Source organism: Staurois parvus, unplaced genomic scaffold (assembly GCF_062004578.1).
Source record: "Staurois parvus isolate SC_StPar_1 unplaced genomic scaffold, SC_StPar_1.0 ptg002206l, whole genome shotgun sequence".
NCBI lineage: Eukaryota > Metazoa > Chordata > Amphibia > Anura > Ranidae > Staurois > Staurois parvus.
This window is the reverse complement of record NW_028320002.1, coordinates 1-27879: the sequence shown is the minus strand read 5'-3', so window position 1 is coordinate 27879 and position 27879 is coordinate 1. Positions and strand designations below refer to the sequence as shown.

The window sequence follows — 27879 nt, the reverse complement described above, 5'->3', positions numbered from 1 at the left end:
CTTTTTCCAACTTGTTTTATTATCTGAAGTATAAAGAGGTCAGATCCCATAGTGAAGCAAGTGCTGTGCCGCGTGTATGTCGGCACCCATGGCAGGAGCGCGGTGAACACAAGATCTGAGTGTGCTAGAGGTGAGCGCGCCGGCAGGATCTGGAGAGGAGGAGGAGGAGGAGCTCACTGCATCTGACTAAGGCACTGCATAAATTCTTTGCTTCCCAGACACCAAGAAAACAATCTCATTCCCAATGGAGGAGCAGAAAGTGTCCGCCGGACCGTCCGCCCTCAATCTCTGACCGCGTAAGATGAGCCGCATGAACCGTCCCGGAGGTTCCATCACCGCCACTTCCAGCTCCTTCTATGTCATGAGGAAGCTGCAAGGAAAGACAGACAATTTACTGATCTCACCAGACACAGACGTCATTACAATTCAACGAGAAGGTTTCCCCCCTTCATGACCAGGACAGTGTTTGCTATTCAGCACTGCGCTGACCATTACGCGGTCATGCAACGCTGTACCCAAATGATATTGATATCATTTTCTTCACACAAATAGAGTTTTCTATCGCTGGTTCATCAATGGGGTGTTTATTATATAAACAAAAAAATATAGAAAGTTTTGAAAAAAACCAAAACATTTTTTTACGCGGGTGCGCACACCCCCTACCAGGAATGCTGGATCATCTACATGTATGTGATCCAGCGCAGAGCAGCCACCACACCGCAGTACATCTACAGGGGGCGCTCCTCTACTGGCTAATGATAGCCCGCCATTAATCACAATTGGTTATATGCAGCCACCTACAGGAGGACTGAACACTGACAAACAAAAGTCATTGGTCGGCCAGGTATAGCTCCTCCCACCAGTTTATCACTGGGCATTTTATCGGCTGTATTGGCAAGTAAAGGCGAATAAAACACCCACTTGTGGGAGGAAACGGCATGAATGGTGTCAGGGATGTGTGTGTGCAGTAGGATCGCTGGTGTCATGAATGTGAGGAGAGCAGTGCATGTGGTGGCAATTGATGCCTCAGTGATTTGCTGGTGTCCTGGGAGGGGGATGGACCTCTTCATCTCAGACGTGTGAGACCAACTTCTTCCAGCACCTGTTCCTGACTCTTCATGTTTTCTTCAGTCAGGACTCTGCTAGAGCTCGTCTCATTGATGGCAGCCATATGTTGTGGCCGTCCTCAGCCTGACTTCTGAAATGCAGCGTCCATACACCAATCATCAGGGAGGAACCAGAAGACTTGGAAAGAGGCGGATCAGATCCAGTCCTGGCAGAATGTTGCAGCCTTCATCGCCATGTAGACTCGGAAAGAGGCAGATCAGATCCAGTCCTGGCAGAATGTTCCAGCCTTCTCCACCATGTAGACTCGGAAAGAGGCGGATCAGATCCAGTCCTGGCAGAATGTTGCAGCCTTCTCCACCATGTAGACTCGGAAAGAGGCAGATCAGATCCAGTCCTGGCAGAATGTTCCAGCCTTCATCGCCATGTAGACTCGGAAAGAGGCGGATCAGATCCAGTCCTGGCAGAATGTTCCAGCCTTCTCCACCATGTAGACTCGGAAAGAGGCGGATCAGATCCAGTCCTGGCAGAATGTTCCAACCTTCTCCACCATGTAGACTCGGAAAGAGGCGGATCAGATCCAGTCCTGGCAGAATGTTCCAACCTTCTCCACCATGTAGACTCGGAAAGAGGCGGATCAGATCCAGTCCTGGCAGAATGTTCCAGCCTTCATCGCCATGTAGACTCGGAAAGAGGCGGATCAGATCCAGTCCTGGCAGAATGTTCCAGCCTTCATCGCCATGTAGACTCGGAAAGAGGCGGATCAGATCCAGTCCTGGCAGAATGTTGCAGCCTTCTCCACCATGTAGACTCGGAAAGAGGCAGATCAGATCCAGTCCTGGCAGAATGTTCCAGCCTTCATCGCCATGTAGACTCGGAAAGAGGCAGATCAGATCCAGTCCTGGCAGAATGTTCCAGCCTTCATCGCCATGTAGACTCGGAAAGAGGCGGATCAGATCCAGTCCTGGCAGAATGTTCCAACCTTCTCCACCATGTAGACTCGGAAAGAGGCGGATCAGATCCAGTCCTGGCAGAATGTTCCAACCTTCTCCACCATGTAGACTCGGAAAGAGGCGGATCAGATCCAGTCCTGGCAGAATGTTCCAGCCTTCATCGCCATGTAGACTCGGAAAGAGGCGGATCAGATCCAGTCCTGGCAGAATGTTCCAGCCTTCATCGCCATGTAGACTCGGAAAGAGGCGGATCAGATCCAGTCCTGGCAGAATGTTGCAGCCTTCTCCACCATGTAGACTAGGAAAGAGGCGGATCAGATCCAGTCCTGGCAGAACGTTCCAACCTTCTCCACCATGTAGACTCGGAAAGAGGCGGATCAGATCCAGTCCTAGCAGAATGTTCCAGCCTTCTCCGCCATGTACATCCCAGGTGAGGGCAAGTACCAGGCAGACTTCCTCAGCCTCAGTTCCTGCACCTAGAGGTGTTCCAGGACCTGTGTCACAGGTGGGGGGATGCTGCTTGTGAACCTTCAAGCCTCAAAGTTCAACAACAACCTGGACAGGTTTTGGAAGGTCTTCTGATGCTCCTTATTGCTCCAGTGGGGTATTTAGGTTTTGTGCTGCCCTAGGCAACACAAAAATCAGCGCCCCCCGCAGAAAGAGCCTGACATTGCCCAACAACACCTCTGCCTCCCACCCAAGAGAGCCTTCCACTACCACTGCCCCCCATACACCATGGCAAGAGAGAGAAGGACACTCGCCTTCACAGCTCTGGACATCCCCGAGAACGAGTCGGGCTGTGCATACACCGTCATGAAACCCGCAGCCTCTCTCTTGAACCCACCAGGTCTCCATGCCTTGTTTGTCCCTTCTTCCATGGGGCAGTGCTGCCCCCCCTGAAAAATGTCGCCCTAGGCAAATGCCTTGTTTGCTTTGTGGGAAATACATCCCCTGCATTACTTCCGACTGGTCCAGGTGGATGTGGTATGCCAACCAGGTAAGAATCCTGGTGAACATTCCTTGGGCTCCTCCAGATTGTCGGGTATTTTGTCTCAAAGACAGATTTCCCAACCTGCTTCATGATTGCTGGCTTTAGGAGAATGACTGTTGGAAGTTGGAGAATCTCTGATTTTTGCGATTCCTAAGATGCAAGAAGCTAGGAAGGCTACTTCCGGCAAGGCCTGTGATCGGGCGTGGACAGCATACTTCACTTGGTGTGAGTCTCGGAGTTTCTCTGTGGGATGAATCCTCTCCTTCCTGTAGCTGGGTCTGGACCAGCGTTTGGTTCTCAGCACCATCATGGGTCAGGCATCTGCCCTTTATCCTGGTTCAGGGAATGGTGGAGTCTCCTATGCATCTCCCACCCTTCATTTCCCTAAAGTTCAGTGGGATCTAAATCTGGGTCTCTCCAAGTCTCAGAAACCACACTAATGTCCCCATTGGAGACATTCCTCTCTCTTCTCCAAGCCAGAAGTAGTGTTCCTTGTAGACATCCCCTCTGAGTGTCTGAGATGGCAGCCTCACCCTGAGGAACCCCGTCTGGCTTTGTATAGGGACAAGCTGGAGTGATCAGGCTCTCAGTACTGCTTTGCTGCAAACCAAGGCAGGCCGGTAGTAGAGCACAGACATTGCTCTGTCAGTGTCCAATCCTTCTGTAGGTTCCCTCAGTGGACTTCAAGAAAACCATTTTACAAGGAGTAGAAAAATCCAATTATAGCTTTAATTGTACTAATGAATGCGTCAATAAGCGGAAGTTCGGGGAAAATCTGGATCTGAGCGCAGACCGACCCTCTAATAATCGTCTTTACCTGTACGGGAGTTCGGGGAAAATCTGGATCTGAGCGCAGACCGACCCTCTAATAACCGTCTTTACCTGTACGGGAGTTCGGGGAAAATCTGGATCTGAGCGCAGACCGACCCTCTAATAACCGTCTTTACCTGTACGGGAGTTCGGGGAAAATCTGGATCTGAGCGCAGACCGACCCTCTAATAATCGTCTTTACCTGTACGGGAGTTCGGGGGAAATCTGGATCTGAGCGCAGACCGACCCTCTAATAACCATCTTTACCTGTACAGGAGTTCGATGGGAAATCTGGGTCTGAGCGCAGACCGACCCTCTAATAATCGTCTTTACCTGTACGGGAGTTCGGGGGAAATCTGGATCTGAGCGCAGACCGACCCTCTAATAATCGTCTTTACCTGTACAGGAGTTCGGGGGAAATCTGGATCGGAGCGCAGGCCGACCCTCTAATAACCATCTTTACCTGTACGGGAGTTCGGGGGAAATCTGGATCTGAGCGCAGACCGACCCTCTAATAATCGTCTTTACCTGTACGGGAGTTCGATGGGAAATCTGGGTCTGAGCGCAGACCGACCCTCTACTAATCGTCTTTACCTGTACGGGAGTTCGATGGGAAATCTGGATCTGAGCGCAGACCGACCCTCTAATAATCGTCTTTACCTGTACGGGAGTTCAGGGGAAAATCTGGATCTGAGCGCAGACCGACACTCTAATAATCGTCTTTACCTGTACAGGAGTTCAGGGGAAATCTGGATCTGAGCGCAGGCCGACCCTCTAATAATCGTCTCTACCTGTACGGGAGTTCGGGGGAAATCTGGATCTGAGCGCAGACCGACCCTCTAATAATTGTCTTTACCTGTACGGGAGTTCGGGGGAAATCTGGATCTGAGCGCAGACCGACCCTCTAATAATCGTCTTTACCTGTACAGGAGTTCGGGGGAAATCTGGATCTGAGCGCAGACCGACACTCTAATAACCGTCTTTACCTGTATGGGAGTTTGATGGGAAATCTGGATCTGAGCGCAGACCGACACTCTAATAATCTTTACCTGTACGGGAGTTTGATGGGAAATCTGGATCTGAGCGCAGACCGACCCTCTAATAACTGTCTTTACCTGTACGGGAGTTCGGGGGAAATCTGGATCTGAGCGCAGACCGACCCTCTAATAACCGTCTTTACCTGTACGGGAGTTCGGGGGAAATCTGGATCTGAACGCAGGCCGACCCTCTAATAATCGTCTCTACCTGTACGGGAGTTCGGGGGAAATCTGGATCTGAGCGCAGGCCGACCCTCTAATAATCGTCTCTACCTGTACGGGAGTTCGGGGGAAATCTGGATCTGAGCGCAGACCGACCCTCTAATAATCGCCTTTACCTGTACGGGAGTTCGATGGGAAATCTGGATCTGAGCGCAGACCGACCCTCTAATAACCGTCTTTACCTGTACGGGAGTTCGGGGGAAATCTGGATCTGAGCGCAGACCGACCCTCTAATAACCGTCTTTACCTGTACGGGAGTTCGGAGAAAATCTGGATCTGAGCGCAGACCGACCCTCTAATAACCGTCTTTACCGGTACGGGAGTTCGGGGGAAATCTGGATCTGAGCGCAGACCGACCCTCTACTAATCGTCTTTACCTGTACGGGAGTTCGATGGGAAATCTGGATCTGAGCGCAGACCGACCCTCTAATAATCGTCTTTACCTGTACGGGAGTTCAGGGGAAAATCTGGATCTGAGCGCAGACCGACACTCTAATAATCGTCTTTACCTGTACAGGAGTTCAGGGGAAATCTGGATCTGAGCGCAGGCCGACCCTCTAATAATCGTCTCTACCTGTACGGGAGTTCGGGGGAAATCTGGATCTGAGCGCAGACCGACCCTCTAATAATTGTCTTTACCTGTACGGGAGTTCGGGGGAAATCTGGATCTGAGCGCAGACCGACCCTCTAATAACTGTCTTTACCTGTACGGGAGTTCGGGGGAAATCTGGATCTGAGCGCAGACCGACCCTCTAATAATCGTCTCTACCTGTACGGGAGTTCGGGGGAAATCTGGATCTGAGCGCAGACCGACCCTCTAATAATTGTCTTTACCTGTACGGGAGTTCGGGGGAAATCTGGATCTGAGCGCAGACCGACCCTCTAATAACCGTCTTTACCTGTACGGGAGTTCGGGGGAAATCTGGATCTGGGCGCAGACCGACCCTCTAATAATCGTCTTTACCTGTACAGGAGTTCGGGGGAAATCTGGATCTGAGCGCAGGCCGACCCTCTAATAATCGTCTCTACCTGTACGGGAGTTCGGGGGAAATCTGGATCTGAGCGCAGACCGACCCTCTAATAACCGTCTTTACCTGTACGGGAGTTTGATGGGAAATCTGGATCTGAGCGCAGACCGACCCTCTAATAACTGTCTTTACCTGTACGGGAGTTCGGGGGAAATCTGGATCTGAGCGCAGACCGACCCTCTAATAACCGTCTTTACCTGTACGGGAGTTCGGGGGAAATCTGGATCTGAACGCAGGCCGACCCTCTAATAATCGTCTCTACCTGTACGGGAGTTCGGGGGAAATCTGGATCTGAGCGCAGGCCGACCCTCTAATAATCGTCTCTACCTGTACGGGAGTTCGGGGGAAATCTGGATCTGAGCGCAGACCGACCCTCTAATAATCGCCTTTACCTGTACGGGAGTTCGATGGGAAATCTGGATCTGAGCGCAGACCGACCCTCTAATAACCGTCTTTACCTGTACGGGAGTTCGGGGGAAATCTGGATCTGAGCGCAGACCGACCCTCTAATAACCGTCTTTACCTGTACGGGAGTTCGGAGAAAATCTGGATCTGAGCGCAGACCGACCCTCTAATAACCGTCTTTACCGGTACGGGAGTTCGGGGGAAATCTGGATCTGAGCGCAGACCGACCCTCTAATAACCGTCTTTACCTGTACGGGAGTTCGGGGAAAATCTGGATCTGAGCGCAGACTGACACTCTAATAACCGTCTTTACCTGTACGGGAGTTCGGGGAAAATCTGGATCTGAGCGCAGACTGACACTCTAATAACCGTCTTTACCTGTACGGGAGTTTGATGGGAAATCTGGATCTGGGCGCAGACCGACCCTCTAATAATCGTCTTTACCTGTACGGGAGTTCGATGGGAAATCTGGATCTGAGCGCAGACCGACCCTCTAATAATCGTCTTTACCTGTACGAGAATTCGGGGGAAATCTGGATCTGAGCGCAGGCCAACCCTGTAATAATCGTCTTTACCTGTACGGGTAGCCGTGGTATTGGGATCTGAACACAGACAGACAGACCGTATAATAATCGTCTTTACCTGTACGGGTAGCCGTGGTATTTGGATCTGAACACAGACAGCAGCCAGCTAAAGAACAGTACCACCAGGCCCATCCCAGCCATGCACATAACTGCCAAGAGAAGAGAACAATCCGTCAGCTTTACCATTCAATACCTGGAGAACAATCCTCATCCAATCATATCCTGTGTGTGTGACTAGTCACGTCTACAGTAAGACCAAGACTCACTTTTTCTTTTTCCTATATCCATATCAGAAGTGGCGGCTTCGTGTAGAAGAACCATCCCCAACGTTACTCCACCATCTAAAAGGCAGATGTAAGGAAGAAACACTCGGCCAATCAGAATCGTCAGAAGAATAATCGTTCAGAATGGACTCCAGATTGCAGCAAATCTACATATTTATGGAGGAGGTGACGGCCCAAACCTAAAGCAAGTGGGGCAACCAATGAGAGCCACAATGATTTGTTGTGGGCGGAGTTAGTAAACAGCTGGCCGTGCTAGGTCTATGTCTTTCCTCGATGAAGCAGGTTGGAGGTCGGTCAGATACGGTCCGTGGTTATTAAATCTGACTCGTGCAATATTTTCCTATCAGATATAATAACCAACATCTACAGCTTCATTCATTAGCATGGTTACAAATCAACATGTTAGAAGCGAAGAGAAGACCGGCTCTGACATGGCTCCATACACGGCCAGACATGGTCAAGCATCATGTCCGACACACAAGCCAGGCCAGTGAACGGCACTTTGATTTCAGTAGGGATTGGTATGGACAATGTAATTCCTCTAAACCGGTCAGAGTCCAGTCCATCTGCAGAACAGTCACTGCACCAGACGTGCCACACAAATGTTGGATATACATGTGTACCCGGCCCTGCGTGACACTTCCCGAATGATATCATACAGGGAACAATCAAATGATACAAGCAAATATTTGTGGACACCCAACCAACATACCTTGATGAGCTTGTGGGACGTCCCATTCCAAAACCATGGCCATCAATATAGAGTTTCCCCTCCTCCCATGGCCTTAATATGGGATAACCTCCCCCCAACCCCCTCCCTACCCATGGCCATTATTATGGAGTTTCCCCCTCTTTGTGGCTTTAACATCCTCCACTCTTCTGGGAAGTCTTTCCACAAGATTTTGTAGGGTGTCTGTGGGAATGTGTCCCATTTGTGAAGGCAGGTACTGATGTTAGGTGAGAAGACCTGGCTCACCATCCAAACTCCACCCCAAAGGTGTTCAGTAGGGAGAGGTCAAGGCTCTGTGCAGGACACTGGAGTTCCTCCATGACCTCACCCCTACTGAGCACCATTGGGGTGAGGAGACCTCATGACAGACGTGTTCCGTAGGGTTGAGGGCAGGTACTGATGTTGGGTGAGAAGACCTGGCTCACCATCCACACTCCACCCCAAAGGTGTTCAGTAGGGTTGAGGTCAGGGCTCTGTGCAGGACACTGGAGTTCCTCCATGACCTCACCCCTACTGAACACCATTGGGGTGAGGAGACCTCATGACAGACGTGTTCCGTAGGGTTGAGGGCAGGTACTGATCTTGGGTGAGAAGACCTGGCTCACCATCCACTCCACCCCAAAGGTGTTCAGTAGGGAGGTCAGGGCTCTGTGCAGGACACTGGAGTTCCTCCACACCAAACTGGTCCTCCATGTCTTTATGGAGCTGGCTTTGTACACGGGGGACAGTCATGGGGGACAGAAAAGGGTCTTCACCAAACTGGTCATCCATGTCTTTATGGAGCTGGCTTTGTACACGGGGGACAGTCATGGGGGGACAGAAAAGGGTCTTCACCAAACTGTTACCACAACGCTGGAAGAGCACAATTGTCTCCAATGTCTTTGTATGATGGAGGATTACCAGGACCCTGCACTGGGGACACCTGAGCTCCATCAATGGGAGGGGGGTTCACAGGGGACAGCACTAACAAATGATTAGTGCATGTTTTACCCAAAATGTTACAGCGTATAACAGATGTGTATAAAGCTGATGTTTGGCTCCATACACCATTTTACACCGAGCTCCATGAAGATTTTACTCTCATGCATGCAAGTCGAATTTGCTGTGCTTCACACGTGGTCAGGCTCCTGGGCTTCAGCCATAAAAAGGATACTAAACAGCAAGACAATGTGCGTTTCTGCCACAAACTGGGCTTGGCTGCTTCCATGTATGTAACTCTGCAGGAAACACAAAAGAGGAAAAAACATTTAGAAAGAATTCCCAGGAAAGTGTCCTTACAAGAATACATCCTGAGGCCACAGAGTTAGAAAGCAAGAGATATCTACTTAATCCCATGTATTCTTAGGGCTGCCCTTTGCTTACTGCTCCCACAAACCTGTATGAAATGCACCTTCCCTACCACTAGTCCATCAGACATGGGCTTCCTTCCCTACTAACCCATCATAACGTAGGACATGGGCTTCCTTCCCAACTAGTAATCCATCAGACACGGGCTTCCTTCCCTACCACTAATCCATCGGACATGGGCTTCCTTCCCTACTAACCCATCATAACGTAGGACATGGGCTTCCTTCCCAACCAGTAATCCATCAGACATGGGCTTCCTTCCCTACCACTAATCCATCAGACATGGGCTTCCTTCCCTACTAACCCATCATAACGTAGGACATGGGCTTCCTTCCCAACCAGTAATCCATCAGACATGGGCTTCCTTCCCTACCACTAATCCATCAGACATGGGCTTCATTCCCTACCACTAATCCATCAGACATGGGCTTCCTTCCTTACCACTAATCCATCAGACATGGGCTTCCTTCCCTACCACTAATCCATCAGACATGGGCTTCCTTCCTTACCACTAATCCATCAGACATGGGCTTCATTCCCTACCACTAATCCATCAGACATGGGCTTCATTCCCTACCACTAATCCATCAGACATGGGCTTCCTTCCCTACCACTAATCCATCAGACATGGGCTTCCTTCGCTACCACTAATCCATCAGACATGGGCTTCCTTCCCTACCACTAATCCATCAGACATGGGCTTCCTTCCCTACTACACGGGCTTCCTTCCCTACTAACCCATCATAACGTAGGACATGGGCTTCCTTCCCTACTAGTAATCCATCAGACATGAGCTTCCTTCCCTACTACACGGGCTTCCTTCCCTACTAACCCATCATAACGTAGGACATGGGCTTCCTTCCCAACTAGTAATCCATCAGACACGGGCTTCCTTCCCTACCACTAATCCATCAGACATGGGCTTCCTTCCCTACTACACGGGCTTCCTTCCCTACTAACCCATCATAACTTAGGACATGGGCTTCCTTCTCAACCAGTAATCCATCAGACATGGGCTTTCTTCCCTACCACTAATCCATCAGACATGGGCTTCCTTCCCTACCACTAATCCATCAGACATGGGCTTCCTTCCCTACCACTAATCCATCAGACATGGGCTTCCTTCCCTACCACTAATCCATCAGACATGGGCTTCATTCCCTACCACTAATCCATCAGACATGGGCTTCATTCCCTACCACTAATCCATCAGACATGGGCTTCCTTCCCTACCACTAATCCATCAGACATGGGCTTCCTTCCCTACCACTAATCCATCAGACATGGGCTTCCTTCCCTACCACTAATCCATCAGACATGGGCTTCCTTCCCTACCACTAATCCATCAGACATGGGCTTCCTTCCCTACTACTAATCCATCAGACATGGGCTTCCTTCCCTACTACACGGGCTTCCTTCCCTACTAACCCATCATAACATAGGACATGGGCTTCCTTCCCTACTAGTAATCCATCAGACATGGGCTTCCTTCCGTACTACACAGGCTTCCTTCCCTACTAACCCATCATAACATAGGACATGGGCTTCCTTCCCAACCAGTAATCCATCAGACATGGGCTTCCTTCCCTACCACTAATCCATCAGACAGGGGCTTCCTTCCCTACTACACGGGCTTCCTTCCCTACCACTAATCCATCAGACATGGGCTTCCTTCCCTACTAACCCATCATAACGTAGGACATGGGCTTCCTTCCCTACCACTAATCCATCAGACACGGGCTTCCTTCCCTACCACTAATCCATCAGACACGGGCTTCCTTCCCTACCACTAATCCATCAGACACGGGCTTCCTTCCCTACCACTAATCCATCAGACACGGGCTTCCTTCCCTACCACTAATCCATCAGACATGGGCTTCCTTCCCTACCACTAATCCATCAGACATGGGCTTCCTTCCCTACCACTAATCCATCAGACATGGGCTTCCTTCCCTACCACTAATCCATCAGACATGGGCTTCCTTCCCTACCACTAATCCATCAGACATGGGCTTCCTTCGCTACCACTAATCCATCAGACATGGGCTTCCTTCCCTACTACTAATCCATCAGACATGGGCTTCCTTCCCTACTACACGGGCTTCCTTCCCTACTAACCCATCATAACGTAGGACATGGGCTTCCTTCCCTACCACTAATCCATCAGACACGGGCTTCCTTCCCTACCACTAATCCACCAGACACGGGCTTCCTTCCCTACTAGTAATTCATCAGACACAGGCTTCCTTCCCTACCACTAATCCATCAGACACAGGCTTCCTTCCCTACCACTAATCCATCAGACACAGGCTTCCTTCCCTACTATACGGGCTTCCTTGCCTACTAGCAATCCATCAGAACATAGGACATGGGCTTCCTTTCATATTACTAACTCATTAAAAAAAAAAAAAAAAAATCAGGACATGGGCTTTTCTGCTCAAACACAGAATGTACACAGGAGAGGTGTGCGCAGAGTTCAGGTGAACTTGTACTTCAGTTTAGGTGTTTTGTCTATTCGATACCTCAGACTGCCTGCTATTACCTTGATAGGCCAGAGACAGCTATGCTGTGTCCTTCAACTCTGTAAAAAGCATTTTGGCCACACTTCTCCTACGGGCCGCGTAGCGGCCATACTTCTCCTACGGGCCGCGTAGCGGCCATACTTCTCCTACGGGCCGCGTAGCGGCCATACTTCTCCTACGGGCCGCGTAGCGGCCATACTTCTCCTACGGGCCGCGTAGCGGCCATACTTCTCCTACGGGCCACATAGTGGCATTTTTCTGCATCTGTCACCCAGATTTAGCCAAGAGCGGGCTAATGCCCACTGCTGGCTGACGTTATAGAACTGCTGCAGACTCGGGGGGGATCCTGACAATGATGTCGGGATCCAACCAGATGCCTTACTGGCAGCTGGCTCAGCCTCTCATTGTGCCGCTGACAACCTGAGCCAGACACTCCCGCCCCCTCTCCTGCCCGGCTCTCCAGTCAGTGTTGGAGGGGCAGAGCAGAGAGAGTCACTTATCAGAAGACAGTATAGTCTATTGGATGAGCATGTTCTGTCCTGGGCAGAAGATATGTGCAGTCTATCTCTGACATGCGGAGAATCCCGCCCTCTCACAGCTCCTCAGAGAAGACGTTCAGAAGTACTTACCACTTGGCCGGTATGTGGGTTCTTGTGTGCATACGGCGGTCCCCGGATGTGATTCCACATCTGTCCAGACGTCATCGCCAACACAAAACACTGGCAGGAACAAAACACAGAGGGGGATGGGAATTACATTCATTGTGTTCACCACAAGGAGTATATTCTGAATACAGGACAATTGTGACGGGGTGAAGAAACCTAGAATTACCCAAAACAAAAGTGACGAGGATTTGTCATTGCCTCAAAACACCTTTTATGAAAGAAGACTCAGACCATCGGGAGCTACAGAAAATTCCAATATTCTGCTATGGGTGAGTATTAGTGGATGGGTGTTCAGACAAACACCAACTGTACTGCCTGATACATCCTGATCCATCATCAGTCACACCACATCCCCCACACAACTGCCATTCAATCCTGATCCAGTATTAGTCATACAACCTTCCTTAAATCTTTACACAGTGACAGGAATGGACAATATTTTACGGATGGCTTCATGTTTGTGGTTTCAGGAATAAAACACAAACCAGCGTGTGGGAAAACTAATCATCCAAGACTTAAGGTGGCCACAAAAGGCCTGGAAATTACAAACAAGACTTCCAAATCTTGGAGGCCAAATCTCGAGGACATTCCCTCCAAGTCTTGGAGGCCAAATCTCGAGGACATTCCCTCCAAGTCTTGGAAGCAAATCTTGAAAGACATTCCCTCCAAGTCTTGGAAGCAAATCTTGAAAGACATCGCCTCCCAAGTTTTGGGGCCAAATCTGAGGGACATCTCCTCCAAGTATTGGGGCCAAATCTGCTGGACTTCTCCTCCAAGTATTGGGGCCAAATCTGCTGGACTTCTCCTCCAAGTATTGGGGCCAAATCTGAGGGACATCTCCTCCCAAGTTTTGGGGCCAAATCTGAGGGACATCTCCTCCAAGTATTGGGGCCAAATCTGAGGGACATCTCCTCCAAGTATTGGGGCCAAATCTGAGGGACATCTCCTCCAAGTATTGGGGCCAAATCTGCTGGACTTCTCCTCCAAGTATTGGGGCCAAATCTGCTGGACTTCTCCTCCAAGTTTTGGGGCCAAATCTGCGGGACATCTCCTCCAAGTATTGGGGCCAAATCTGAGGGACATCTCCTCCAAGTATTGGGGCCAAATCTGAGGGACATCTCCTCCAAGTATTGGGGCCAAATCTGAGGGACATCTCCTCCAAGTATTGGGGCCAAATCTGAGGGACATCTCCTCCAAGTATTGGGGCCAAATCTGAGGGACATCTCCTCCAAGTATTGGGGCCAAATCTGCTGGACATCTCCTCCAAGTATTGGGGCCAAATCTGCTGGACATCTCCTCCAAGTATTGGGGCCAAATCTGAGGGACATCTCCTCCAAGTATTGGGGCCAAATCTGAGGGACATCTCCTCCAAGTATTGGGGCCAAATCTGCTGGACATCTCCTCCAAGTATTGGGGCCAAATCTGCTGGACATCTCCTCCAAGTATTGGGGCCAAATCTGAGGGACATCTCCTCCAAGTATTGGGGCCAAATCTGAGGGACATCTCCTCCAAGTATTGGGGCCAAATCTGAGGGACATCTCCTCCAAGTATTGGGGCCAAATCTGAGGGACATCTCCTCCAAGTATTGGGGCCAAATCTGAGGGACATCTCCTCCAAGTATTGGGGCCAAATCTGAGGGACATCTCCTCCAAGTATTGGGGCCAAATCTGAGGGACATCTCCTCCAAGTATTGGGGCCAAATCTGAGGGACATCTCCTCCAAGTATTGGGCCCAAATCTGCTGGACATCTCCTCCAAGTATTGGGGCCAAATCTGAGGGACATCTCCTCCAAGTATTGGGGCCAAATCTGAGGGACATCTCCTCCAAGTATTGGGGCCAAATCTGCTGGACATCTCCTCCAAGTATTGGGGCCAAATCTGCTGGACATCTCCTCCAAGTATTGGGGCCAAATCTGAGGGACATCTCCTCCAAGTATTGGGGCCAAATCTGAGGGACATCTCCTCCAAGTATTGGGGCCAAATCTGCTGGACATCTCCTCCAAGTATTGGGGCCAAATCTGCTGGACATCTCCTCCAAGTATTGGGGCCAAATCTGAGGGACATCTCCTCCAAGTATTGGGGCCAAATCTGAGGGACATCTCCTCCAAGTATTGGGGCCAAATCTGAGGGACATCTCCTCCAAGTATTGGGGCCAAATCTGAGGGACATCTCCTCCAAGTATTGGGGCCAAATCTGAGGGACATCTCCTCCAAGTATTGGGGCCAAATCTGAGGGACATCTCCTCCAAGTATTGGGGCCAAATCTGAGGGACATCTCCTCCAAGTATTGGGGCCAAATCTGAGGGACATCTCCTCCAAGTATTGGGCCCAAATCTGCTGGACATCTCCTCCAAGTAATGGGGAAATCTTGACCTCCTAGCAGAGTAGTGCATGCCTCTGATTTTCAGGGTAGTGATGAATGCCTCTGAAGTCCCATTCTAGTAGAATTACAGGTACACTACAACCACGAATAAATTATACAAAACGTAAGATACCAAGGCAGCCAAGGCCCATCCAGTCTTGTTATACAGGAAGTCGAGGTTGCTTCTTCTTAAATACACCAATCCACCAATCACAGCCAAGAGCAGGCCCAGCATCAACGGACCAGCATAATTCGGAGGTCTTATTACACGGATCTGTGAAAGACAAAATAAAAAAATAAGAATATATATAATGAAAAATGAGAGAAAACATGTAAACTGTTTTCCATTTAGGAGCCCAAATTAGAATATCAAAAAGAAGTTCAGCCCGTTTATCCTTGTAACAAAATGTTGACCCAAACCAAAGCATGCTGGGCTCTCCAGTGAGAAAGCCTAGCACTGTCTTCTGTCTGTCACTCGTTTCGGGCTGTCTGGAGAGGGGGAGTGTAACTCTCCTCTGGCTCATGAATGTCTTTTAGCCCAATAGAGACCGTATGAGATCATAAGTGGCTGCGAACCAAAAATATGAGACATCTGTAGGCAATGCTAAAAAAAACAAAAACAAAAAAAAACAACCCATATTTTTGGTAACAAAAATAATGAAAAATGTCCTCCAGCCTTTCCGAGGCTCTGCAGACTAAACTTACATTGACATCGGTCCGGTCTGCGATCCACCGAGCGATCTGTTCTGCAGCAAATCCTCGAACCTGCAGCTCATACGTGTCGCCCCTCTTGGGTTTCCCTTTAGGAGGGAAGTGAATGAAGGTTGGTGCAGAGTTCATGTTTAACTATGGGAAGAAGACCGCAAAAGAGGGAAAACGTCAAGAGAAGTAATTGTGTGCATTCCAAGTCAGTCATGTGAATATTCTAGTACCGCGTATCAGACATCTGATTGGATAAATATATATCACATACACGTATACACTCACAACGCAGCACACCTGACGTATCTAATGCCCAGGCTTGACATCTGCTACCATTAGAATATTCTATTGGCACCCCCATTCCACCAGCGGATACCCCTGAAATCCCAAAAGCAGCTATGGACGTTTTACAGGCCAGCGGTCACCTGGGGTAAGGGGTGTATGGTCATCCCCATGTAACAATGGTGAACTGTAACTCCACCAATACAAAAAGCCGCCCTACACAGCGGAACCATTGCCTCCCAGATAGGTTACAGTCAACCCAACTGCTGGTCTCCAGTGGGATCGATCCCCCTATAGGGGATTGGAGGGAGGGGAGAGTGAAGGGGATTGGAGGGTGGGAAGGGTGAAGGGGATTGGAGGGTGGGAAGGAAGGGTGACGGAGATTGGAGGGTGGGAAGGGTGAAGGGGATTGGAGGGAGGGAGGGAGGGAGGGAAGGAAGGGTGAAGGGGATTGGAGGGAGGGGAGGGTGACCGGGATTGGAGGGAGGGAAGAGTGACGGGGATTGGAGGGAGGGAAGGAAGAATGAAGGGAGGGAAGGAAGAATGAAGGGGATTGGAGGGAGGGAAGGAAGAATGAAGGGGATTGGAGGGAGGGAAGGATGAATGAAGGGGATTGGAGGGAGGGAAGGATGAATGAAGGGGATTGGAGGGAGGGAAGGAAGAATGAAGGGGATTGGAGGGAGGGAAGAATGAAGGGGATTGGAGGGAGGGAAGGAAGAATGAAGGGGATTGGAGGGAGGGAAGGAAGAATGAAGGGGATTGGAGGGAGGGAAGGAAGAATGAAGGGGATTGGAGGGAGGGAAGGAAGAATGAAGGGGATTGGAGGGAGGGAAGGAAGAATGAAGGGGATTGGAGGGAGGAAAGGAAGAATGAAGGGGATTGGAGGGAGGAAAGGAAGAATGAAGGGGATTGGAGGGAGGAAAGGAAGAATGAAGGGGATTGGAGGGAGGAAAGGAACAATGAAGACTATTGGAGGGAGGAAAGGAAGAATGAAGGGGATTGGAGGGAGGGAAGGAAGAATGAAGGGGATTGGAGGGAGGGAAGGAAGAATGAAGGGGATTGGAGGGAGGGAAGGAAGAATGAAGGGGATTGGAGGGAGGGAAGGAAGAATGAAGGGGAATGGAGGGAGGGAAGGAAGAATGAAGGGGATTGGAGGGAGGGAAGGAAGAATGAAGGGGATTGGAGGGAGGGAAGGAAGAATGAAGGGGATTGGAGGGAGGGAAGGAAGAATGAAGGGGATTGGAGGGAGGGAAGGAAGAATGAAGGGGAATGGAGGGAGGGAAGGAAGAATGAAGGGGAATGGAGGGAGGGAAGGAAAAATGAAGGGGACTGGAGGGAGGGAAGGAAGAATGAAGGGGATTGGAGGGAGGGAAGGATGAATGAAGGGGACTGGAGGGAGGGAAGGAAGAATGAAGGGTATTGGAGGGAGGGAAGGAAGAATGAAGGGGACTGGAGGGAGGGAAGGATGAATGAAGGGGACTGGAGGGAGGGAAGGAAGAATGAAGGGGATTGGAGGGAGGGAAGGAAGAATGAAGGGGATTGGAGGGAAGGAAGAATGAAGGGGATTGGAGGGAAGGAAGAATGAAGGGTATTGGAGGGAGGGAAGGAAGAATGAAGGGGATTGGAGGGAGGGAAGAATGAAGGGGATTTACCATTTGGAAAACATCAGATCCTTCATCAAAGTCCACCATTGCGAAGAAGATTCTGTTGGTGAAGGCGCTGGAGTAGCGCCAGGAATTGGCCAGAATCTGGTATTCTTCATCCGCTTGTCTAATAGAGGAAAGAGAGGAATATGTGAGAGAAGTGGGAGGTCACATGTATGGAGTCAGACCGCCCTGGTATCTGATCCCGCCACACCTAATCCCTACACCCGGCCAGGAGGGGGCGTGGTCGCAGCGATCCCTTCTACAGGGACAATGACAGAATCATATCGGGGAGATCTCTCCATCAAACAACCAATCCTGTGAGCAACGAAAACCAACTACCCCTCTAAGGAACACATTTCCAGAAAGCCTCATACCTCCCCAATGGCACAAAGCCTCATACCTCCCCAATGGCACAAAGCCTCATACCTCCCCAATGGCACAAAGCCTCATACCTCCCCAATGGCACAAAGCCTCATACCTCCCCAATGACACAAAGCCTCATACCTCCCCAATGACACAAAGCCTCATACCTCCCCAATGACACAAAGCCTCATACCTCCCCAATGGCACAAAGCCTCATACCTCCCCAATGGCACAAAGCCTCATACCTCCCCAATGACACAAAGCCTCATACCTCCCCAATGGCACAAAGCCTCATACCTCCCCAATGGCACAAAGCCTCATACCTCCCCAATGACACAAAGCCTCATACCTCCCCAATGACACAAAGCCTCATACCTCCCCAATGACACAAAGCCTCATACCTCCCCAATGACACAAAGCCTCATACCTCCCCAATGACACAAATCGATGTGCAGCGCTGTAACGTATACCAACGAACATAAATACAGCGATACAAAGTGTCATCTTCCTGCATCAAATCAGTAATTCATATATTCTGAGCTGAAAAAATCATTTGCTACATTCATGAAGGACATAAAATCTACATCAGCCATATAAAGCTGTGATTAAAAAAATATAAAGTCCGTGAAAACCAGGAATTCAGTCGTCCTTGTAGAGCGCCGTGTCGTTATACGGGCTCATTGCTAAGCACATCACATGGTATGCGGTTCTGATAGAAACATGGCGCCTTGTACGGCCTCCTTCACACGCGCGTTCCCCATGTCTGTTTTCCATCTGTCCGCTGACGGAGGAAAAACGGACACCCATGTATTTCTATGGACTAGCGGATGTAAACGGATGATCATCTGTATACATCTGTTTATGTCTGTTTTACAGGCAAAAAACGGATCTAAATGGACATAAACGGCAAAAAAAAAATGGATGTAAATGGACATAAACGGATCTAAAATGGACAAAGAACAGATGTAAATGAACATAAATGGGCGAAAAATGGATGTAAGACAAACAGATGAAAAACAGATGTAAATGGACAAACTGATGAAAAACGGATGTAAATAGACAAAAACGGATGAAAAACAGATGTAAATGGACAAACTGACGAAAAACGGATGTAAATAGACAAAAACGGATGAAAAACAGATGTAAATGGACAAACTGACGAAAAACGGATGTAAATAGACAAAAACGGATGAAAAACAGATGTAAATGGACATAAACTGACGAAAAATGGATATAAATGGACAAAAACGGATGAAAAACATATAAACGGACAAAAGATGGATGTAAATGGACATAAACGGATGAAAAACAGATGTAAATGGACATAAACTGACGAAAAATGGATATAAATGGACAAAAACGGATGAAAAACATATAAACGGACAAAAGATGGATGTAAATGGACATAAACGGATGAAAAAAGGAAATAAATGGACAAAAGACAAATGCAAATGGACATAAACTGACGGAAAGCGGATGTAAATGGACAAAATCGGATGTAAATGGACATAAAAGGATGAAAAACGAATGTAAATGGACAAACGGATGTAAATGGCCGAAAAACGGACGTAAATGGACATAAACGGCAAAAAAAAATGGATGTAAATGGACAAAAAAAAAAGGATCTAAAATGGACAAACAGATGTAAATGAACATAAATGGGCGAAAAATGGATGTAAGACAAACAGATGAAAAACAGATGTAAATGGACAAACTGACGAAAAATGGATATAAATGGACAAAAACGGATGAAAAACATATAAACGGACAAAAGATGGATGTAAATGGACATAAACGGACGAAAAAAGGAAATAAATGGACAAAAGACAAATGCAAATGGACATAAACTGACGGAAAGCGGATGTAAATGGACATAAAAGGATGAAAAACGAATGTAAATGGACAAACGGATGTAAATGGCTGAAAAACGGATGTAAATGGATGAAAAAACGAATGTAAATGGATGAAAAAACGAATGTAAATGGACGAAAAATGGATGTAAATGGTCATAAACAGGCAAAAAATAGATGTAAATGGACATAAACGAATGTAAACTGATCTAAACCGATGAAAAACCACGGAAAGCCCATGTGAAAGGACCCTAATAGAGTCTAGTGCTCTACAACGTGCTTTGCTGGGTTTTTTTGCCTTCCTGTGGATCAACTGTGGGTGTAGGAATATAATTTTTTTTTTAAATGGTTGAACTGGATGGACTTTTGTAACTATGTAAATGGACAAAAAAAATGGATGAACAAAGTGACGTAAACTGATGAAAAACGGATGTAAACTGATCTGTTTTTTTCTGGAAAAAACGTGACTAAACTGATGAAAACCACGGAAAGCCCGTGTGAAAGGACCCTAATAGAGTCTAGCGGTCTACAACAAAATGTCATTGGCAGGGTATTTATATAGTCTGAGTGGGGCACGATCCAATCATTCTCCCTGAGGAAGTCATGTGTGCGGGTGACGAAACGCGTTGGGGTGGGGCTAGTTGATGCCGAGATGCCTGGAAGGAAAGATTAGCGGTGAGAGCGATACTGCACAGGACCGCTACTTCCAGTGCACACGCTGTATGGATCAGGTGCGACGATCTGGCTCATCACCACCCGCCACACCGAGCTACGCCACGCACACCGCCACACCGAGCTACGCCACGCACACCGCCACACCGAGCTACGCCACGCACACCGCCACACCGAGCTACGCTACGCACACCGAGCTACACCACGCACACCGAGCTACACCACGCACACCGAGCTACACCACGCACACCGCCACACCGAGCTACACCACGCACACCGAGCTACACCACGCACACCGAGCTACACCACGCACACCGCCACACCGAGCTACACCACGCACACCGCCACACCGAGCTACACCACGCACACCGCCACACCGAGCTACACCACGCACACCGCCACACCGAGCTACACCACGCACACCGCCACACCGAGCTACACCACGCACACCGCCACACCGAGCTACACCACGCACACCGAGCTACACCACGCACACCGCCACACCGAGCTACGCCACGCACACCGCCACACCGAGCTACACCACGCACACCGCCACACCGAGCTACACCACGCACATTGACATGTTGGGGGAGGGGCGGGGCATATTACACAGACATGTTGGGGGCGGGGCATGTTACACAGACATTGTGGGGGCGGGGTATATTACACAGACATTGTGGGGGCGGGGTATATTACACAAACATTGTGGGGGCGGGGTATATTATATTCATGTTGGGGGGGAGGGGTATATTACACAGACATGTTGGGGGCGGGGTATATTACACAGGGGCGGGGTCTCCTCACTTGCACACTACACACTGGCGGTGGGGGCGGGGTATATTACACAGGGGGCGGGGTTTCCTTACTTGCACACGACACACTAGCGGCGGGGACAGGGTATATTACACAGGGGGCGGGGTCTCCTCACTTGCACACTACACACTGGCGGTGGGGGCGGGGTATATTACACAGGGGGCGGGGTCTCCTTACTTGCACACGACACACTGGCAGGGGGCGGGGTATATTACACAGGGGGCGGGGTCTCCTTGCACACGACACACTGGCGGTGGGGGCGGGGTATATTACACAGGGGGCGGGGTCTCCTTGCACACGACACACTGGCGGTGGGGGCGGGGTATATTACACAGGGGGCGGGGTTTCCTTACTTGCACACGACACACTGGCAGGGGGCGGAGTATATTACACAGGGGCGGGGTCTCCTTACTTGCACACGACACACTGGCGGTGGGGGCGGGGTATATTACACAGGGGCGGGGTCTCCTTACTTGCACACGACACACTGGCAGGGGGCGGAGTATATTACACAGGGGGCGGGGTCTCCTTACTTGCACACGACACACTGGCGGTGGGGGCGGGGTATATTACACAGGGGCGGGGTCTCCTTACTTGCACACGACACACTGGCAGGGGGCGGAGTATATTACACAGGGGGCGGGGTCTCCTTACTTGCACACGACACACTGGCGGTGGGACTGCAGGGCGGTGAACATGACGACAACGGAATAATTTCTGGGCGGAGCTTTGATGAGACGTCTAAATTTATCCCCATTCATCCGGATGACGGGTCTCTTCCCGGCCCAATCCATCAGCTGACCGACCTTCTCCGACAACACCATCTGAGGGGGAGACACATGGGGGAGGTCAGTCCAGTCCACACAGATCTGCATGGAGGAGGCCCGTCCAATCCACACAGATCTGCATGGAGGAGGCCCGTCCAATCCACACAGATCTGCATGGAGGAGGCCCGTCCAATCCACACAGATCTGCATGGAGGAGGTCAGTCCAATCCACACAGATCTGCATGGAGGAGGTCAGTCCAATCCACACAGATCTGCATGGAGGAGGTCAGTCCAATCCACACAGATCTGCATGGAGGAGGTCAGTCCAATCCATACATCAGTTTACCTACTTACTGACCTTCCTGGGACCATAGTTAACCCCTTCACCAGAAGGTTTCCCCCTGCATGACCCGGACATATTTTACTATTCAGCACTGCGCTACTTTACAGTGTTACTAAAGTCTCTCTCTATATATATGATTAATATAGCAAACCTGTCCTACTTCCCACCTCTGTAATGGCTTATCACAGACCGGCCCCAATTCTAGGGTCCCCCATCGGCCATCTTGGCCCCTCCTCTTCTCGGGTCCCCCGCCAGAGGCCACCCCCATTCTGCAATCAGCATCCAGCTGAACACAGCATGGCAAACTCCTCCCACTATAAGCCTCTTCCCCAAACAATGACACTCCCTGCTATAAGCCCCGCCCCCTAACAAGGAAACTCATAAGCCCCACCCCCTGCTATAAGCTCCACCCCCTAACAATGATACTCCTTGCTATAAGCCCCACCCCTGACACTCCCTGCTATAAGCCCCACCCCCCAAGATAACTCATAAGCCACACCCCTGACACATCCTGCTCTAAGCTCCACCCCCTAACAATGACACTCCCTGCTATAAGCCCCACCCCCCAAGGAAACTCATAAGCCACACCCCTGACACATCCTGCTCTAAGCTCCACCCCCTAACAATGACACTCCCTGCTATAAGCCCCACCCCCCAAGGAAACTCATAAGCCACACCCCTGACACATCCTGCTCTAAGCTCCACCCCCTAACAATGACACTCCCTGCTATAAGCTCCACCCCATAAAAAGGAAACTCCCTGCTATAAGGCCCATCCATTAAAAATGACACTCCCATTATAAGCCCCACCCCCAACAATGACACTCCCATTATAAGCCCCACCCCCAACAATGACACTCCCACTATAAGCCACACCCCCAACAATGACACTCCCATTATAAGCCCCACCCCCAACAATGACACTCCCACTATAAGTCCCTCCAACTACCAATGACTTTCCCTGCTATAAGCCCCACCCCTGACAATGTCACCCCCTCCCCCCCACTATAAGTGTGGGCACCTCTCAACAAGCCTGCCCACCAAAAGCCCTGCCCCCTGACACATGCCCCGCCTCCTTATAAGGCACGCCCCCGGTAAATGCCCGCACACTCCCCCCTCACCTCCTTCTTCTTCTGGCCCTCGGACACCGCCCCGCACAGGACCAGAACCATCCCGGCCACCAGCACTGCTCTGCCCACCGCCTCCATCACTCCGAGAAACTTCCCTCACCGCCGGCGGCGTCCTACGTCATGCCGTCCGGGAAGAAGGTGCTGCTCCTTGATTGGAGGACGCTGGCACACACCAGCCAATCACCGGCCAGTCCGTTGTTACACTTCTATTCGTCGGCGGACAGGTGGGCGGAGCCGCGCTGACAGCTCCATCCCTTCCCCGAACACAGAGTGGGCGGGGCTGTGGGCTGAAAGCGGCCAATCCGCTCCTGAGCAGGGACTGGGTGCCTGCACTTCCCGCCCACTGCTCCCTCCGTCCAATCAGGAAGTCTCATGGCAGAACTACAACTCCCGGGGTGGGGCTAAGAGGCGGATATCCGGCGCCGCCATTTTGTTTTTCTCCATTCGTGTGAAGGGTAAGACGAGGAAGAAGAAGAGATGTTCGCCCTGGTGAGGTCTGCGCTGTCCGTGTCCGGTGAGTGGGGGGAGGGGCTCCGGGACAGAACTGAGGGGGAGCACCAATCACATTGCAGCTTTCATCTTCCCGGAGAATGGAGGCTGGGCTGACCCATTCCTCATCTCTGTGCCTCCTCCATGCGTCCTCTGTGCCTCCTCCATGCGTCCTCCATGTGTCCTCTGTGCCTCCTCCATGTGTCCGGGGTGACGTTGCATTATTGATGGTTGGAGCCCCCACCGGGACTCTGACAAACCGGGAGACTGACGGCGTTTGATTCCTGTGCAGAGATGATCCGCCCCATGCAGAGCGGACACATGGAGGATGGATTCCGTGCCGAGACCGATCACCAACGCATTCCTGTCAGCCAAACAAAATGCGGCAGATACATCCGGGGTGTGACCTGTCCGGGGCGATGGTGGTACAGTCCCCGCCCCCTTCCCCACACAACACAGCGAGGTGACCCGTCCGGGGCGATGGTGGTACAGTCCCCGCCCCCTTCCCCTCCCCTCCCCCACACAACACAGCGAGGTGACCCGTCTGGGGCGATGGTGGTACAGTCCCCGCCCCCTTCCCCTCCCCCACAGAACGCAGCAAGGTGACCCGTCCGGGGCGATGGTGGTACAGTCCCCGCCCCCTTCCCCTCCCCCACACAACACAGCGAGGTGACCCGTCCGGGGCGATGGTGGTACAGTCCCCGCCCCCTTCCCCTCCCCTCCCCCACACAACACAGCGAGGTGACCCGTCCGGGGCGATGGTGGTACAGTCCCCGCCCCCTTCCCCTCCCCCACAGAACGCAGCAAGGTGACCCGTCCGGGGCGATGGTGGTACAGTCCCCGCCCCCTTCCCCTCCCCCACACAACACAGCGAGGTGACCCGTCCGGGGCGATGGTGGTACTGTCCCCTTCCCCTCCCCCACACAGCACAGCGAGGTGACCCGTCTGGGGCGATGGCGGTACAGTCCCCGCCCCCTTCCCCTCCCCCACACAACACAGCGAGGTGACCCGTCTGGGGCGATGGTGGTACAGTCCCCGCCCCCTTCCCCTCCCCCACACAACACAGCGAGGTGACCCGTCCGGGGCGATGGTGGTACAGTCCCCGCCCCCTTCCCCTCCCCCACACAACACAGCGAGGTGACCCGTCCGGGGCGATGGTGGTACAGAGTTTCTGCACTCCCTGAAATGCACCAAAATCTGCTTCAGTGTGAGCTGGAGGGGGGGATGTGATTGGAGGACAACCAATCACATCTCAGTGCCCCCTCCCCCCTCCTCCAGTCATATATACAGATCCGGGGTGCAGGACGGCTCATCATACAGATCTGGGGAGACCACCTCAGACTGGAGGAGGGGAGATCCAACCCAGGAAGTCCTAGATGATTGGCAGGGGGAGGAGTCAGCCAACACTCTGACCAGTGCAGAGCCTATCGCGGAGTCAGACCCCAGACCTTCTCACCAACTTGTGACCAAAGGACCGGCCAATCTAAAACCGCGCTGTCACATGTGTAACAATACCACGCCCATCTGCACCCTGCACAACGATTTTCCAGCTAATTGGACCACAATCGATGTACCGGCAGCCTGGGAGCGATTGTTACTGGGTCACGTTAATTACGCAATTAACCCTTCACACTGCCACCACCTCCTTTTTGTACAGAGAAAGAGGAAACTCAGCGATATCAGCAATAACACTCTGATGGTTGGATAATCGTCTGTATACCACAGTCACCGCAGGCAGATGTATGCAGAAGTTTCAAACACACACAGTAGCGCTCTTCAGAGACGGATTCTTAGTTTGCATTAAAGAGCTTTAGAAACATTTCAACACTTTCAGATAATAAGATTTATTACTAAAAAGGTCAAAATGGTGCAATAAAAGTATTTACAGAAAAGATGTAACCAATATATATATATATGGGGAGCAATAACACAACGGAGAGATAACAGAAGTTCAGGGAGGTAGAATACTTGCAGAAGTCCTGCTTTAGGCAGATTCAGGGGTCCGAACAAAAGGGTCCCGTTCTCCCAAAGTTGGTTCCAATGTTAAAAGGGAGAATCTCTTCATCTTACCTCTCTCAGGCCTGGCAGCCTGTTTTCTAGTCCCCCAGCAGGGAGTGTCTCTGAAGCCAAGGGCCAATCGCCTCGTGTGGGGGAGGGGGTTAGGCGGAGACCCCGGCTGTGACCCAAATCCCTCACAAGTCCACACCATGGTCAGTAACCTTCCATAGGTACATGTAGCATCCTATCCACTGGCAGGATAATATGCAGAATCATCTGCAGAACGTCCAGACATAACATATGACATATCTGCCTGTGACGGTTACAGAGATATCGCTTCCTGCTCTCGGGTGGACGTTATCTAGGGGTGTGAGGTATCAGGTGACTCGTATTAAAATGTCCTACCTGAATATATGTTTTGTTCCATTGTACTTTGTTCCTGCCGGGAGTTATGGATTTGTATGAAAAAGTGGTTTCAGTGGAACGTACGTTTTTACTGCCACTCATCTCTCTTTCATGTCCAGTGACTGGCGGGTTTATAGCTTTACGATCCGGCCAGAGCAGGAGCCTGCCAGACATCATGGAACCAGCTAATTGGGTTTACAACCATGAAGTGTATCCAGCTGTGCACTCCTGAACTCAGCGCACACACAGACCACATGCCATTCAACAAAAAGGGAGGGGGACTGATTTGGAGTGAGAATGACACAAGATGGAGGGTCTTGGCAAAATGGATGTCCGCGTCCATATATGTGCGCACAATTGCTACACCCCCCCCCCCCCCAACACTCCAACCAGTGCAGAGCGCCCCCCCCCCCCATATCCTCCTCAATGACCGCCCTCTCACTTCTTAGCCTCTTGGCAGAGATGGTGTACTGTCTGTTCTTAGTCTCCATTGGGGGGCGCTCTGCCACCATTCTGGTCCTCTGTAGTGCTTGTGTAATGGGGGTCCTGAGGGTTCTTCCACCTGGGAAAGAACTAGAATCTGGCATCCGGGGGGGGGGGGGGGGGGGGAGGATTCCTCAGGTGTGAAGGGTGTAGAGCGAGCTCAGTGATGGTCATCCCTCTGCTCTCTCCTCCATTCAGAGTGATTCTTGTATGAAGGATCACCCCCATGTATGTGGCCCGCCCCCTGCTGCCATCACATCTGACCCCCCCATGTATGAGGCCCGCCCCCTGCTGCCATCACATCTGACCCCCCCATGTATGAGGCCCGCCCCCTGCTGCCATCACATCTGACCCCCCCATGTATAAGGCCCGCCCCCTGCTGCCATCACATCTAACCCCCCCCCCCCCTATCTGTTCTCTGCCCCCGTGAGGGAAATGTGAATCTGCCAGAAACTGATCTGTCCGTTTCCTGCCTTCTGGACTCTGAACTACAAATCCCTCCCCCTCCTGATCCTTTGTGTTCTGTGACTTTGCAGGCCGAGGTGTACAGAGAACCCTCACCAGACGGACCCATCACAAGGCTGAACCCAACTTCCATGACAAGTATGGGAACCTCGTCCTGGCGTCCGGGGACCGCCTTCTGTGTCGGCATCTGGGGTTATGTGAGTGTCCCCCCCCGACCATTGCATCACGGGGGGGGGGGGGGTATAATGTATACTAGGAGTGTCCCCCTCCGACCATTGCATCACCGGGGGGGGGGGGTATAATGTATACTAGGAGTGTCCCCCTCCGACCATTGCATCACGGGGGGGGGGGGGGGGTATAATGTATACTAGGAGTGTCCCCCTCCGACCATTGCATCACCGGGGGGGGGGGGGTATAATGTATACTAGGAGTGTCCCCCTCCGACCATTGCATCACCGGGGGGGGTATA

General features: G+C 51.1%; 1 protein-coding gene across 1 annotated transcript; it reads right to left on the bottom strand.

Moving 5' to 3' along the window:
• LOC149431561 (dolichyl-diphosphooligosaccharide--protein glycosyltransferase subunit MAGT1) lies at positions 1-23718 on the bottom strand. The gene is made up of 10 exons (XM_089665466.1): positions 23562-23718; positions 21986-22155; positions 17640-17757; positions 15709-15849; positions 15137-15277; positions 12608-12697; positions 9263-9326; positions 7362-7436; positions 7154-7244; positions 1-370 (listed from the first exon to the last, which is right to left on the bottom strand). Exons 1-10 carry the CDS (start codon positions 23646-23648, stop codon positions 355-357), a joined length of 993 nt encoding a protein of 330 aa, XP_089521592.1. The 5' UTR covers positions 23649-23718; the 3' UTR covers positions 1-354.
• Between the last annotated feature and the right edge of the window lie 4161 nt (positions 23719-27879).